General features: G+C 39.2%; 1 protein-coding gene across 1 annotated transcript in view; it reads right to left on the reverse strand.

The window, feature by feature from the left end:
- The window catches only part of SLC13A1 (solute carrier family 13 (sodium/sulfate symporter), member 1), a 68,420-nt gene that overhangs the window by 24,075 nt on the left and 26,759 nt on the right, over positions 1–17,586 (reverse strand). Inside the window, exon 7 of the mRNA XM_004677170.2 lies at positions 8,610–8,761. Within this exon, the coding sequence (XP_004677227.2) occupies positions 8,610–8,761 (152 nt within the window). The remainder of the gene's footprint in view (positions 1–8,609; positions 8,762–17,586) is intronic.

The raw sequence follows: 17,586 nt of genomic DNA on the forward strand, positions 1-17,586 counted from the left end.
GAGGATTCCCATTGCTTCTGCCTCTGGTACACCTGTCTTGCGCAATCATCTCCTATGTGGATAAAACATGTGAATGCAATGAGATTTTATTCATGTGATTGGGTACTTTTATGGCAAAAGTGGAGCGGTTCTGTACTAGTAATAAGGTCCCCATCGCTAGATGATGAACTAATAAAAAAGATCACCTTGGGTGGGCATGACTTAATTAGCTGAGTCCTTAACCAGGAGACTTTCTTGCTGCCCTAAGTCAGCTTCCATGTTGCCAAAGGAACGGGCCACATATGGTAAGGGTCTAGGAAGGGGTCTCCAGTTGCCAGTGTGATCCCATACTAATAGTCAACAGAAAACGGACACCTCAGTAACTCAACCAGGATACTGAGTTCTTCCAACAACCTGAATGTGCTTGGATTGGGAACCTGGGCTTTTGTGTAGACTACAGGTTCAGTGACAACTTGATGAAATTCTCTGCAAGGGACTCAGCTAACCTGTGCCTAGACTCTTGACCCAAAGGATTGTGGGATAATACATTTGTGTTGTTTTAGGTCACTAAATCGATACAACTGATAACCTACAAATTTACAGGGAATCCTGTATGGAAGACAAGTTTCTGCAAGAGCGTCAGGCATAGAGTAGATTTTAGTCTAATTTAGATTGAGAATAGCCAAGATGAAGAGAAGGTTATTGATTTTTAAATATCTTTTAAGGATCTTGGAGTGAAATGTAGGAAATGGTAAAAAATGTTATTTATAGCACTGTAGTCTGAGGAAAAAACAAGTGGAGCAGTAGATGAAGAATGCTGTTTGTGGGCACGTTAATTTGAGGTGTCCTTTAGTGTCCCAAGTGGTCACGTTAGATTACTAAGTATGGGCAGAAAGCAAGAGGCAGGTTAGAAAATCCAAATTGGCAGTTACCAATATATAGGTGGCATTATAAAACCAAAGAAACAGATATGATAATTTCAAGAATAAATGGAAATAAGTAGACCTGAAAAGGTAGCCATGTCATTTTATGTTTCAGAGTCAGGCAGTGGTGAAGGAAGAGCAGATGAGCTAATCATATTTAATTCTAACAAAAATCCTTTGTGGAAAGTATTATATTTCCTCTTTAGATTGGAAGACAGAGTCCCAGAAGGTTAAGTGGATTGTTCAAGGTCACAGATTGTGCAGTCAAATTGGATTTTGAACAAAGGAGGAGTGTTCCAAACACACCCTCTTTGCAGGAAAATACAGTGTCCACGACTCTACCTCCCAGGTAAAAATAGAAAATGCCACATATATTCTAAAATAGCCATAAGTTGGAACACAAACTCTCTGTTTTAAGGATATTGTAGAACAATGATAGAAATGATTGCATCATAATGGAGACAGTTTTGGTCTATGCTATATATATCTGTGTCAGGGTTGACAACATTATTGTTGCTGTTGACATGCCCAACGCAAAATGATAAATAACTTTAACACTAATGAGATACACAGAAATGGTCTCAAAAGAATGGATGCAGGTGTGGAAATTCACAGCTTTGTAACAGATTTTGGCCATTTAGCTAGTGTCCACACTGATAATCATCCTTTTGATTAATGACTGTTTTGATTATTTCTGAGTCAAAGGCACTTCTCAGTTCTTTATTTGTGTACTTCCAGAGGTTTCTTTCTGAATACTCACTTGCTATGCTTCAGCAAGTTTTAGATCTGTAGCAGCAGTCACAAAAGAGAGGCAGCAACAATGGCCAGCATCATTGGCAAGACCTTGTGCACCAGACCCTCTGCCAGAGCAAATGGACATCGTGCTATTTAATCCTTCAGTAATGTTACAGGTTCTAAATCTGAGCCCACCTTTCAGATGAAAGAATTGATGTTCACCAAAGCAGGATGGCAACCTGAACCAAGGTGTGAGTCCAGACTGCTATATCCAGATTCCTTCTCTATTCTCTGACCGTCCACAGCAGACACTCAAGCTAAATCATATACTGTGATCATCAGCAAGCTATGAAATTTTACTTGTAATAACTTCTCATTTTTAATTTGATATGTGTGTTTTGTCTGTAACTAATAACTATTGTACTTGTTAAATGATATTGATAGATCAAAGCTATAAAAGCAAGGAGCTGTTCCCACTTTTTCCTTAATAATTTTAAGATCAAAAGATGAATTATTTAGATAATCCCCAAGTATAAATCAGCAATTCATTTATGTCTTAGTATAGTTCACCTCCATCAGTATTTACTGATCACCTACCTGTGCCCCTTGAGGGTGAAAAGAAGAGTAAGACAATGATTCATTCAGCCTCTGCAAGCTTGCAACCCCCAGGGGGGTTGTGTGGTATGATGACAAAAGTTTAGAGAATTGCAGACATAGTTTATATTAACAGGAGATGGGAATAACAAGTAAATGGACAGAACTAGTGTCCACAAGTAAAGAAGTTGACAGAATCAGTGGGTCTTTTACAAACCAGAGTGGGAAGAATTGGGCTAACTGCAGGGTGGCATTTATTAACAACAGCGCTTGGAGAAGGAAAGAGTGAGTGATGACTGGAACAATGAGCCAGTGAAGGAGGGCCTCAGTCTGGTAGAGAGCATGGAGGAAGTAGCCTTTACCTAATGCAGGAACCAATTCTCATGGAATAAATCTGTATGGTTGCACAGGAAGCAGTGGAATAATGACTACTTCCAGAAAGCCCTCTTCCAAAGATTACTTCAGATTAGCAGTGAATTAATAACACTGGTTCGAAACTTACATGCCACAGACACTAGATTTCAAGATATTTCTAGCTTTGCCTGGTTAGTATTTCCCTGAAGCTCACATTCCAAGTGACAAGGGAATGAGTTAGTCTAACTCGCCACATGCTCAGCTTTGCAACTCTTTCAGATAGTATTTATGATGTGTGCAATTTTATATTTTATAGAAAGAACATGCAACCTGTGAAGGTGAATACCAATACAGTCCTTAATCGTTACTGGCTGCAAGTTGCTTTTGAAGAATTTTGTGGACAAAGTACCTCACACCTGGCTTGGGAGGAAGCAGTGGACCACAGAGGCAGAGTGGAAAGCACAGCCAGCGGCACTGGGGCTGCTGGTCTCTTCCTCCCGCGCCCCCTGGCGAGGATCATCACGCTAACACGTGAACCTGTTTCCTCATCTGTGAAATGAGCGGGCCACATGCAGGATTTGAAATTTCTCTGTTTTCAAAGGTTTTCTTCTTCCCTCTCATTTGCATATAGGAGGATGTAGCCTTCTTTACCCAGATTCTATTTCTACCCAGTCAAACTCCTTTTTGCTTTCACCTGACTTAGGCAACATTCTCTGCCCTTTTCCCCATCTCCTAATCCTCTGTTCTATCTTTTTATTACTGACTTTTTTTTTTATATCCTTGCTTTTTTTTTTTTTTAATGAAAAGGAACTCTAATACAGTGAGTATACAACATGGAAGACAAAGAATATAATTTCTAAACCAAACACCTGAAGTCACCCATCCCCTCGTGGGCAAAAGTCAACCCAAAAGCTGCCACAAGACTAAAGCACCTTCTGGCCGGCACCCATGGAAAAGGGTCAGAAATGGCCAGACAAGTCTGAGAGGAAAAGAGCAAAATCAAAATCAATATAAACGCTGCCATGGTCACCTCCCTACAGGTCTCTCACCCACATCTGCTTTAACCAGTCCAGGGTTAAGAAACACCTTGCTTGTGTGTGTGTGTGTGTGTGTGTGTGTGTGTGTGTGTGTGTTTTAACAATACAAATGTCCCAATTCTCTGAGACAAAGAACCAAACCTACATCTCCCTTATAAAAGAAGCCTCACCACCCCTTCCTTTCTTTTTTCCCAGGTAAATTTAAAGTAGCATTTAACTAGCTGCCTTCCTCTCCCCACTCGCTACACTCCTCTGCTCCTTAACTCTTTAGCAAAACTCTTTGCGCCCCACAGTGCCCTAGTTCCCTGCGCAGTCTGCTCTCCACTGAGAACTCAAAGAAGCCCTCGGCAGCCTCCTACTTGGCCCTTCTATATGTTCCTGCTTCTCATCCTCCACATTGCAAATGGTTTTCTCCTGTGGCTTTCAAGATACCACAGCTCCTGCTTGTTCTCAACTTTTTTTTTTTTTAAAGATTTATTTATTTATTCATACAGAACTGGGGTACGGGCCAGAGATGCAGAGGGTGAGAGGATTCACCAGAGACAGTGGGGTACAGAACAGGTAGATCGACGAAGTACACTGCTGAGGGGAGCAGCGGGCGGGTCAGGAGAGGTCTGCCGCGCCATGTGGATCACCTCCGGGGCAGGCAGGGATCGAACTCATGCGGAAGTGGCTTAAGCTTCTCAGTGCAGTGCTTTAACCCGCTGCGCCACCAGGGAGGGCCCTTGTTCTCAACTTTTTCTAGTCAGTATTTCCCAAGTGTCTATCAGGTTTTAATTCTTTTATCCCTTTGCTCCTTTGAGGACCCCTTCTAAACTCAGGATTTAAATGTTCATACTTATTTATAGCCTCCAAATGTATTGCAACAATGCATTTTTATTTTTCAGATGCCTGCTAAAGATCTCCCCCATGGATAAGCTTGAGCAGTCCATTTCTGTATCTCTAAAATCAAATTTATTAATTTCTCCAGGAAACATGCCATATTTTCTGTTGAAGTTTCCAGAATTGCCTCAACCCCTTTTAACCCTTGGCTCCTCACACCTTGTTACTGGCCAATTTCTCACTGTGACATCTTACATCTAAAGCCTCCTATCGGGCGCTCCCTGGTGGTGCAGCGGGTTAAACTGCAAAGAACTACAAGGCACTGCAGCCACTTCAGTGCGACCAAGTTTGATCCCCGGCCCTGGAGGTGGCCCACATGGGGTGGCAGACCCCTCCTGACCTGCCCTCTGCTCCTCTCAGCAGTTACTTCATCAATCTGCCTGTTCTGCTCCCCACTCTGTCTCTGGTGAATCCTCTCACTGCCCCTGCACCTGTGGCATGTACTCCAATTTTGTATGCATAAATACATAAATCTTAAAAAACAACAACCCTCCTATCACTTTATCACTAGTCTAATTCTGCCCCTTTTTGTTGGCACACTACTAACAGACCTGAACTCGTCTGCTGCTCCCAGATTCCCAGAATACCAGTTACTCCACTCTCTGCTCTTCTAAACTCTACCACCCATGCCGTCCCTCCCTCCAGAACCTGCTATAGGCTTCTGGTGCTTTGGGAGTATGACTTATTTACATTCATTTTCTCCAGAAATGTGGTGTTTATCTCCTTTAAACTAGGACAAGGTTGTATAAACAAATGTTCTCTAGTGACTACGTGTGTTTCATATACCCACAATCCTCTTCTTTTTAAAGATTTATTTATGCATACAAGAGCTGGGGTGCAGGTGAGAGGTATGGGGGTGAGAGGATTCACCACAGACCGAGTGGAGAGCAGAACAGATGGATCTACTGAAATGCACTGCTGAGGGGAGCAGTGGGCGAGACAGGAGAGGTCTGTGGCCATGTGGGTCAGCTCCTTGGCGGGGAATTGAACTCATGCTGCAGTGGTTGCAGATAGCTTCATAGTGTTGCACTTAACCTGTTGCACCACCAGAGAGTGTACCCCCAGCCCCTCCCTCCCCCCCCTCCCGCCTTCAGTCCTCTTTTAGCGTGCCTGTTCAACTAGTTTTTCAGGGAGGTAATTTTAGCAGGAGACAGCTCTTGGGGGGTCTGATTGATCCTGGTTTTGTACTTACCGGCTAAGCTGAAGCCCATTTTCTCAGCTCTAATAATAATTATCAACATTTTTGAACACCTGCTGTGTGCTACTCAGTGATGGAAATGACATTTAACAACTTTCTAAGAGCAAGATCATATTTTTCTGGCAAGGCAACAAACTTAAATATATTAAATAATTTGCCTCAAGTCAACTAGTTTATAAGTGGAGGGTGCTGAGATTTGAACATGGTCATTTTGACACAAGAATATATGCTTTTCATCATCATTGTAGCACCTCCATGATAAGGACATTTGGGAGATGTGTTCATGGTAGTATATCTGGATTATATGACAGGCGCTCACTATCCGTTAGTTTACATAGTTTTGGAATACAAATGTTATCATGTTCACGTATTTAATGGCTTTTACATATGTATGTTTTGTCTAGACAGCCAGATGGAATCTTCCTAGCAGGTTTATTGCTTGCATTCTCTAAAATGCTTCAAAACAGTGCCCAGTACATTGTCAGTCATAACAAAGGTTTGTTGGTTCATGAGTGAATGAATGAAGATTTGTTATTGGCATGAAACAAAATTTAAGCTTTCTCAGAATTCGCTGCTATTTTTTTGTGTGCAAAAAAAGGGATCAAATATATTTATGTATATATCTATACATATAAATATATGTCCATATCACATATATCTGTATAGATGGATGGAAAAAGACTTTGAAATGTGTTAACCAAATTTTCCTCATATTTACTGGGAAGAAGTTTGCTAAATGTGAATAGTAGGAAATCACTGACTCTGAGGCTTCACTCATTCTCTGGGGCTGGGTGGGATTCAAAATGATCATTGGTATGGCTCCAGATGATGGCAGGCAGTTATGAAAGGGAATGGTGGCATTTTTACAGTGAATTTGGAAATATAGGGCAATTTCTCTCCAGTTCCACACACCTGAACAAAGTATATAATCTTTTTTCTCCTTGTTGTTTTCAGTTTCTGGAATTTTTACCAATAAAGTTAAATGTATTTCTTTCTGTTGTTGCTTTGGGATGCTTTTGTAATTTTAATGTGAAGATTTAAGATTTTATTAAATACCTGGCTTGTTTAATAAAATTAATTATATTTTCCATAAAGGGATGTTTTCTCCCCTACTTCTAGTTCAGCATTTTCTGTCATAAGGGGATACTTGACATTTTCCCCTAGCTTGTATATAATTGCTAATATTAAAACAACATTTTTGAAGAAAACAAATGAACACATTTAAAGCACACTTTAAACATTTTCTAATTTAAAGATTACTTTGGTCACATTTCTGTGATTAGGAGAATTAGATTAGAAACATTTGCTCAAAGTACCACAGTGCTCTCAACCTGCCATTGCAAATGGATTAATGCATTCAGTAAGTCAAGTGAACAGTTAAATAAAAAGATGAACATTTGGTTAATACATCGTGCAAAAACACAAAGAACAAAGGCAAACCCAAAATGGATTCCTTTGCCATATCAAGTAATTTCATGGGAATGGTAGAAATCAGCAGTTCTCTCACACCAACAAGGATAAAACAATAAAAAAATGCTCTAAATTTCTGAAAAAGAGATCTAAGAAAGCAACTCAAGAAAGATCTAAGATGTGGAATCATTTACTTGGAGATTGCATGAGAAAGGATAGAACTCCAGTTTCTAGAAAGAGATGAAATACATTTCCTGCAGTTAGGGGAGACATCTCACAAATCTTCCTAGCACGGTGAATTTCAGAAGTGCTCCATTTATAAGCCAAATATCCTTTAAACATTCCATTCTAAGTTGGTTATTGAAGTTGTTTGTTGATGAATGTGTACTCGTGATACAATAATTACACATGGAGGTCTGAGCTACATGGTCTCAGAGCTGTTATATCTCTGCCTAAGTTCTCATTCTTTCTAGGATGGAGAGTAAGCCTTTTTGAATCTTAGATTTCTTGGTAAAACTATGCATGTACAACATTTCACAAATAATTTCAGAAAGTGTGTAGAGTTTGTGAATTTTCTTTCTAGAATATAATTTTCTTGCTTGTGAACCCTAATTTTCCTATGAAAAAAATTTAAATTCTTTCTAGGGAATTTTCAATGCTGCTCATATTCCTGGAACTCTGCAAATTATCTTCAGATCCTATTAAAACCTGAAGATGTAGCTTGATGGTAGAATCAATATCAGCTCTCACATAAATGCATGAACTTCCATGTTACTGTTTCAGTACTTCTTTTATCGTTCCAAGTACTTTTAAAGTATTTACCTCATTTAATTGTAATTTATAAAAAATTAAGTTTGGAAAATTAAAACACTTCTTTGTTGTTCAAATTCATAATGTAAATCACTGAAAATTATGGAACTTTTAGCTCAAGGGCTCTGACTATAACCAGAGCCCCATATTTGGCAATGGATTAATAGCAAGATTTAAACTTACCATTAAGAACCACACACTTGTACTTAGAACACTGTTTCTATCATTTGTTTTGATTATCCAATCTGTCAATCTTTTTGAATTGCAAAGCCAAGCCTTCTGTATTTGGAACCTTTTTAACACTCAGTCATCTCATTTCAAATGTCAGTCTCCAAGCCCTACATAAATCGTCCCTTACAAATAATGCCTTTTTACTTTTGCTAGAGACCACTGGCAATAATATTTATAAAGAAAATGTCTTTCCTGTTTGATCAGAGAAGACTGTCAGAAATTGAATCTCAAGAGCTTACTGGGGCATACAGAGCCATTAGCTAAATCACTGTGTCTGATATATTTAACTCTCACGGAAGGGAAAGTGTCTAGACCTGTAAATGTTCTGATGGGCATAAAGGAGAATTAACTCAATGAAGCTTTGAGCTCTTTATATTTTCTGAAATTGGTTAGAATCATTGACATTCGTTGTGTCCTGCCCATTCATTATGACCTTGGCCCAGTAACGTCACTTACATATTGAAATGCTCAGAGAAGATCAGGTTGGTGGAGGTCCCAGTGATCGTGGTCAGCCCCCCGATGGTGGAAGAGTAAGCAATGCACAGGCACATTAGCTTACACATCATGTGGTCCTTCTTTGTTCGGTATTTGGTTCCTGTGCCTGAATTCTGTTCAGCAAGAAAACGTAGGATGAGAACAGCTGTACTTGTGGCCATAACTGGCAGTAACAGCATTTGTTATAAATGGAATGTCTGTGCCCTCCCTAAACTTGCACGCTGAAGCTTTTAAAACTGGAATTTCTTGAAACTGTCATGGGTCCTGTGTTTTCTCACTGTAACATTTCTCCTTAGGAAACTCTCATGCATTTTCATTGGTTTGTAGCTATACCAGACCCCTAAATTCCTGCCTTCAGCCCACTTTTCATTTAGACCTATATATCCAGGTACCTCTTCACATAATCTGAGTAATTTTAATTTCAAAACAGTCAAAACCAAACTCACTATGTTCTTCTTCAAATCTTCTCCTCGTAGCCATGATTCCTTCATGGCTGGGTGTGACCTAAGAAATGTGTCATGGATGGTTTCATGGCTGGGGGTCGTTGAGGGTGACTCTGCCAACCTCAGAAGGTTACACAACCTCCCTCCCTCACAGCACGGATGTATGGAAGAGCCTACTGAGACTACCCTCGCCTGCGCAGTCTGTCACAGACTGGAACATACTTAGCGAAGTCTAACTGTATAAGCTGATAGCTTTCCACGCCCATAGCTGTAGCTTCCATTTTGCTTCAAAGGTAATGTGCTCTGCTCTAAGTTAAAAATCAAACACGTTGTTAAATTCATGCTCTTCTCGCAACACGAGTAAGTTAGTATCGTTGCCCTACTTTACACATGAAGATGTTCATCAGCACAGAGGGCACAGGGCCTGGCAAGGACAGATTGTGAAACTAGGCAGTCGGACCTGGAGCCCACTCCCTCGGTCAGTACACGCTACTGCTTTCCTCCTTGAAAATATTCTCTTCCTTACCCCACCAAATTCTATCAATTTTATCTTTCTCACTGGCACTGCCTGGCATAAGTCAGCATTAACTCTGATTTAGGTTACTGTAATAGCCTTTTTAATAGCTATTTTATATACTGCAGCACTGAAAAAAAAAAAAAAACCTAGATAGATTTCAGAAATATACAAACACGGGATTTGTCCTGATCCATACAGATAAACATACTGACTGTGATATCAGCACTGAAATTTCTTTTTTTGGGAGATCTCGATAAGGAAAAATTTGCTGTTCACTAAAAGCCATCACAGGTATGGGAATGGCATTTAGCGTGGTGGGGCAGGTGCACGGGTTGTAATTCTCCTTTTACTTTCTAATTAACTTAAAGGTTAGCCCCCAGGGATACCTCTATTTCATTCAAGATAAATTATTTTACAGATGTCTCCTTTTGCCTTATATTTTCTACATAGAAATGAATAGTACTTTTCCATATAAGAGAAGACTCAGCTGATTTTTTTTTAAATGGCATGCAAAAAAAATAGCATGAGTTTGACTATGGTGATGGCACATGAGTGACTTGGTGATGAGAACCCCATGGGGTTACAACTGAGATGAAAAAAAAGTAAAAATAATGTAAAAATAAACTATTATTTTTAAAAATAGCATGAGTTTGAAAATTCTTATGAGTGATGCAAATAACTGAAATTTATTAACTACTCACTTTATTTATTTTAACTATTCATTAAGCTTAAATATTAGCCATTTTATTGTAGAGAAGCCTTAAAACACCAACCAGAAAGTGATGTATAATTTGGGTATTAAATTGACAATCAGAATAGAAACTTCATTATGGACCATACATATAATTTCTCACTACCATACTAAAACCTTCAAAAATACAAAGAAGAAATGAATTTTTATCTGGAAATTTAACTGAAAATAGATGCATATATAAAACAATGATTAAATGGAAAATACATTGGTAGACATAAAATACAAATAAATTAGGAACCAATTAATGTGTTTGCCATGCAATCATCCTTATGGGTTTTTTCCACACTTTTCCCCTACGGGTCTTTAAAATACATCAGTTGCACATATTACACATAAGTTGATGCTTCTGCAAATACCACAATTTAAATGCATATTAAAATTCAAGATAGGCCCTCCCCGGTGGCGCAGCGGGTTAAAGCGCAGCACTGAGAAGCTAAAGCCACTTCCGCATGAGTTCGATTCCTGCCTGCCCTGTAGGTGACCACATGGCATGGCAGACCTCTCCTGACCCGCCCGCTGCTCCCCTCAGCAGTGTACTTCATCGATCTGCCTGTTTTGCTCCCCACTCTGTGGTGAAATCTCTCGCCACCCCTGAGCCTCTGGTCTGTATCCCAGTTTTGTATGAATAAATAAATAAATCTTAAAAAAGAAATTCAAGATAAATGGTGAACAGTAGCACCAATATATTATCATACATGTTAAGGGTTATATGGGATGTGTGGAGGGTGGAGTGGGGTGCCGAGAGTGTTTTCAGTTAGTAAACATGAACCCCACCTCTACTGATACTTTTGGGCAAGGCTGTGACGGCTGAACTGACCTAGGAAAAGAGGTGATAACGAAGTCAGGAGTAAAGGCTGAGCACCGAGGGCCGGGGTGGAGGGTGCCGAGCAGACATGCCTGACATTAGCCAGCATTTGAACTGATTATTGGACAGTAACTACAAGGACAGATGCAGGGGCCCTCAGCAGATGAGTCTTCTCTGCTCAAGAGTGTAGTTTCAGCTGAGACCATGGGTTTGAGCCTTGCCCAAGAGGGGCTGGAATGAATCATTCCAAGTGGGAAGTATGTGGCCATAAGCACCAATCACTACGTTTCTCCCTAAGAGGAGGAAGGGGGATTTGGTGTGTTTGTAGTATGCAGGGTGTTTCCTCCTGAGTTTGTGAGAGAAAACAGATACTCCAAGTGAAGAGAGAGGCGGAACAATGCATTGGGAAGGCGAGGCTGGCAGTCAGGGAAGAGGCCAGGGAAAATCTGTGCTGGAGCCCAAAGGAGAGAGTAACAGACATAATGTGAATGGGAAAGGGCTTGATTTATATTTCATGACTGGAGACTTTCAGTTAAGTTAAAGTTTCAGAAATGTATTTTTAAAATAAAAAAATATACCCCCACACACATAGATATGCCTAGAAATAAGACTGAAATGTCAAAATGTTAATAATGGGATGAGTGTTTGGGGGGCATTTGCTCTCTTCTTGATGTTTAATAGTTCTTTTCCAGTAAGAAGGACAGTTTTTTTAATATGTAAAAGAATCTTAGATTAATAGAGCACACAGGTATTTTGAGATGATCTGATGCAAAGACCTAATTTTTCAAAAGAGCAAAATGGGTCCTGAATGAGCCATAGTTCAATCTTTGTATTGGAATCCCTATCAGTAAATTCCCAGGTATCGTCGTCCGGTCTTCTAGAACACATTGTACTTATGCAGCTTTTATTTTATTTTTTTATGCGACTTTTAAACCTCCATCTGAGACTTCATATTCAATGGCATTTCAGTCCACAGTGCTTCCACCACAGAAAGTGTAACCTACTACACTCTATTTCACTCAAAGATAAACCTTGGAAGAATTCCTTTCACAAATTCTAACTTGTTTAGGTCATAACTGAACCCAGAACCCTTATGATACCATCAACATGCTTGATGCCCAATAGACAGCTCAGAAGTCCTCTGGCCCAGATGTAACTCACTATTGCCACCTAGTGGTCATGAGGGCAGATTCCAGAGACCGGCACACATTCCTAAACCAGGGTGGTAAAGGATGAGCTCATGCATGAATCCCTGAACTAAACCAGTTCAAAATAATCCAATGAGGTGAACAAATTTGAAAACATCAAGGTTTCTATTTTTTAATTATGCAAAGCTAATTGCATAAAATGTTCAATACTTTTACCCATTTTCTGCTTTGCCAATGACAAGCCATGGAAAATCTACCTACATTTGCATATATAATGCCTTAAGTTTTAGGCTATGATTAAATTCCCACTGTTAGATGATGAGCACACAGCTCTTCCACTGACTCCTTTACCCACCACCCTCATCCTTTTCATGTTTTCATCATCCTCCCATTATGTCCAGAAGAGCTAAATCTAGAGATGTATCAACAGCTGAGCAGTAGGGTACATGTTATTTTCCCTGTTTTGTATTCCCTTCTCAGTTACAATGACTATTTTGCCTCCTTATTTGCCTGTTTGTACATGTAGTATCTCCACATCAGCCCCAAATGTTCTGTGGTTGTTTGAATCTCCTGCCAAGACAATTAAATGGCAGAAAACCAAAGCTACATAAAATATTCTACCAATTTCATTGCCTTGGGGCCATCTCCTCCAGGATGTCCTCCAGGACCTTCCTGCTTGTACAAAGTACTCCCTTGACATGAGCTGCCCTTCTCACTTGGCAGTGCAAGTGGATGCTGATTTCTCAAATGGGAGTGGACATTTCAGTATTTTAAAGGTGTCTTTCCTCTATAGTCTCTGAGTATCCAGTTTGTTGCAAGGGAGTCTTTAGTCATTCTTATTTTCTTATCCTCAATATTCTGATATCTCTCTGACTTTCCATGTTTGAGTCTGTTTCATAGATTTTTCGGGCAGCAAGTGGGGTTTTTAGTCATGAAAATTATTTTCTTCCATGACAGAAATTTTCTTGAATTTTTGAAGTCCTTGGTCGTCTTGACTCTTTTTCTGAAACTCTGATTACTTGATCTTGTTTGCTCTTTCTTATTTTTTTTTTACTAAGCTTTCTATTTAAAGTATCTTTTGATATATTTACTTTATGTATTCTTTTCTTCTTGTTCTCTTTTTACAATGCCGTTCTTATTTCTCAGATGTGATTTCTTTTCCTCTCTGAATAGACCCACGATTGTTCTTTTTTTTTTTTTATCTTTTCATCTTCTTGCAATCTCAGTCCTACAAGTTTCTGGGAATTTTTTTAGGTTTGTCTGGGACTTTCTCTTCAATCCTGTGAATTTTTTCAGATGTGCAGGACTTTAGAAGTTTGCTCATGTAAAGCAGGGAAAAGCTGGCCTGTCATTTTGTCCATGGGCATTGGGATTTGTCATTGACAGTGGGATCCTCTGTGGTATTATCTGACTGGGCCTTTTTATTTATTTATTTTAAGAAAACCCAGTGCTACCTATCTTTATCATTTCTCTTGTGCTGACTGCATTCCCCAAGGAAGAATCTTATCTTCTGATTCCTAGAGGGTATAAGCTTGGTTGCTGGGGATGATGGGTTTCAAGGCGGGTTCGTTTTATATATATATATATATATATATATATATATATATATATACACACACACATATACATATGTGTGTATGTATATATACACACACATACAAAAATGTATATATATAAGATATACATATATATACCAAACTTGACAGAACTCTAAGGAGAATTAGATGAATCCACATCATTGAGAGAGGTGTTCACATAAAACAGTTAACTTGGGCCCTCACTGGTGGTGCAAGGGATTAAAGTGCAGTACTATGAAGCTCTCTGAAGCCACTGCAGCACAAATTCAATCCCCAGCCAGGGAGGTGACCCACATGGCGCAGCAGACCTCTCCTGTCTTGCCTGCTGCTTCCCTCAGCAGTGTATTTCAGTCAATCTGTTCCCTACTCTGTCTCTGGTGAATCCTCTCATCCCCCACACCTCTGGCTTATACCCTTGTTCCTATATGCATAAATAAATAAATCTTAAAAAACAAAAACAGTTCATTAACTACTATGTTATGCTGACAAAAAATTGGCAGGCCAAGCAAGCTTTTGAAAAGCACCACAAATATAACAGATATTTGGAAAACACTGTACCCTGTAAGTTAAGAATATACAATTCCCTTTAACCACAATAAAATATTCAGCACAATTGACTATGAGCTAGTTAATAATCCTGGCTCAACAAGTTTTAAAGAACTGATGTCATGCAGACCAGATTCTGACCACATAAAATTAAATTAAAGATGGACTCAGAGAAGGACTCCAGAAGATTTCTTAGCATTTTTATGTTCTATTTCTGAAGCTGAGCTATGGTGTATGCCATTTTATTCATTTAATTATTCTTAACATTTTTCTGTTATATTTACACATTTTTCTGTTATATTACCTCACATTCTTTGTGAGGTAATACATTGAGAAATATATGAAAAAATACTGCTAAGGATTTCAAGAAACAAAACACAGTTTTAGAATGAGTTCTGTAATGTGGGAGGTTTACTGCGCAGTGACAGGAAAATTCAGAGGTTTGCAACATGGTTGAGCATATGTTATTTGCAAGAAAATGTTACAGATCAATAGCATAAAATGTAAAGAACGCTGATGTGAGGATTCAGAAATGAAAGCTATATGGGAGAAAAGGTCCATCAACAACCAACTCTTCAGCAACAAAATGTTTGGTGGAAACACAGCTAAGGTTTTTCATCCAAGGAATTAGCTAGAGCAACTTATACTCACTGTTTGCTACTGTGATTTTTTTTCAATATGAATGTTTAATCAATTCTGCATTCAGAAGTGAATTCGCCTGGCCAGTTGTGGCTACCCAGTTCCTTCCATTAGAAATGATCTCGCAGAATTTCAGGCAAATTAGGTTTCTACCTGCTGGTCTCTCCACGAGTTACCTTCACATTGGTCTAGACCCTGGCAGACAGTGGAAGCCCATTTTCGGTCATAAATATCATCCTTTGCTCTGATATATTCCCACAGACTATGAAGCTTCTGAATTCTCAGTTGAATGAAATGAGTTCTCATAAATTAGACTAGTGAGCAGCATAGTTAAATGATTTCTCTATAAAGTTCAACTTCATTTTGTGTTCCCAGAGGCACAAGAAAATGCCAAGTTAAAAAAGAACACGTACGGGGCTCTCCCTGGTGGCGCAACAGGTTAAAGCACCGCATTATGAAGTTCTCCGAAGCCACTGCAGCATGAGTTCGATCCCCCGTCAGGGAGCTGACCCACATGGTGTGACAGACCTCTCCTGACCTGCCCGCTGCTCCCTTCAGCAATGTACTTCGTCATGTGGCCTGTTTTTTTTTTTTTTTTTAAAGAACACGAAAAGGGTAGAAACTCTCACTTATACAGGTGGATCAGTTCTGAGGATCCAGAACAAAGTCGGTGTAACTACAGGTGACAGTTCTGCACAACTGAAATTCATCAAAAGGGTAAAACTCAAATGTACTCACCACACAAATAGATATGAGGAGAAATAGATATGTAAAGTGATAGCTGTGTCACCAAACAACATGTGAGGAATCTATTCACCAGGGATATGTAGCACAAATTACCATGATGTATTCTATGAATTTCTCATGTTTTTCCAAATTTATTCAAATATTACTGATAAATAATATTGTAAGACATTTAAAGCGTGATCTGACAAATATTTCCACTGTAAAATTATTTTTTAAAGACTTATTTATTTATGCATACAAAAACCAAGGGTGCGGGGGGGGGGTGTGAGAGGACTCACCAGAGGCAGATTGGGGACAGTATAGGCAGATGTACTGAGATACACTGCTGAGGGGAGCATCAGGTGGGCCAGAAGAGGTCAGCCATGTCATGTGGGTCAGCTCCCTGGCCAGGGGTTGAGCTCATGTTGCAGTGGCTGCAGACAGCTTCACAGTGCTGAGCTTTAAACCCTTTGCACAGCAGGGAGGGCCCTCCACTGTAAGATTATTGACCTCATTCAACCAACCTATGTACATATCACCTTACATATTTGTCTTTCTATATCAACCATAAAAGTCAAGGTTATCAACTACAGTGAGATATTTTACATAATATGCTCAGACCCTCTCTTGGATCTGAAAAACATATTTTATTTTTTAACCAACCTTTTCTAATCTCCCTTCCTTAGAAACCACTTTTTTATTCTGTTTCTGTGAGTTTGATATATATATATATATATATATATAATATATATATTATATATATAATATATATAATATATATATAAAATATATATTATATATGATATATATTATATATATTATATATGATATATATATATTATATATGATATATATAATATATATATTATATATATATATTAGATTCAATATGAGTGATACCATGCAGTATTTTTTTCTTTCTCTATTTTTTTTTTTACATTTTAAAAGAACAGGTCAGGTAAAAAAAGGATAAGAAAGAGACACCTGCATAGACACAGGTGAGCAGAGAGCAGAGCTGCTGCTACGCAAAGAGGGAAGATTTGCGAAAAGAAATGCCTGCTTTGTCACAGGTAGGCAGAAGAGCTGCCTGTCTGCATTATTTTAATTCGCAAATGCCCTGAAAATTTTCATCGGCTGATCTGTTGTTACAAATAGCAGGATTTGTATGTGTGTTGGCGGGAGGGAGGGAAAGGGAAGGTGATCATATTCCTGATCTGTTGGCAGACAGGATGTTTCCATATCTTGGCTATTGTGAAAACCACTGCAAAGGACCGAGGGATACAGAAAGCAGATATATCTGCAAGGTCCTATTTTCATTTCCTTTGGAGGTGTACCACATCATGAGATTGCTAGACAGAGTTCTAACTTTTTGAGTTACCTCTTTTTTTCATATTAGCTGCACCTGCACCCGATTGTATTCCACTGGCAGTCTGCAAGGGTCCCCACCCCCCCACCCCCAACCCGGTGCCTCCAAGATAACACTTGTTATCTCTTGCCTTTTGGACACTGTTGTTATTTGTCAAGTTAGTCTGGTAATCCCTCCTTCTCTTCCTCCCTCCCTCTCCTCACCTCTTTCAACTGGCCTCTTTATAGACCACAGGATTTGGCTGCAGTAACTGGTTATTAAAAGGAGACATGTGGGTTGTTTATTGCTGCTTTATTGATAATTGGAAAAACATGGAAGCAGCCCAAATACCCAAAAGTGGATGACTGGATAAAAAAGATGTGGTACATATATACAATGGAATATTACTCAGCAACCAAAAAAGAGAAACACATGTCT

The sequence above is a fragment of the Condylura cristata genome, unplaced genomic scaffold (genome assembly GCF_000260355.1).
Source record: "Condylura cristata isolate star-nosed mole 26May11 unplaced genomic scaffold, ConCri1.0 scaffold00005, whole genome shotgun sequence".
NCBI lineage: Eukaryota > Metazoa > Chordata > Mammalia > Eulipotyphla > Talpidae > Condylura > Condylura cristata.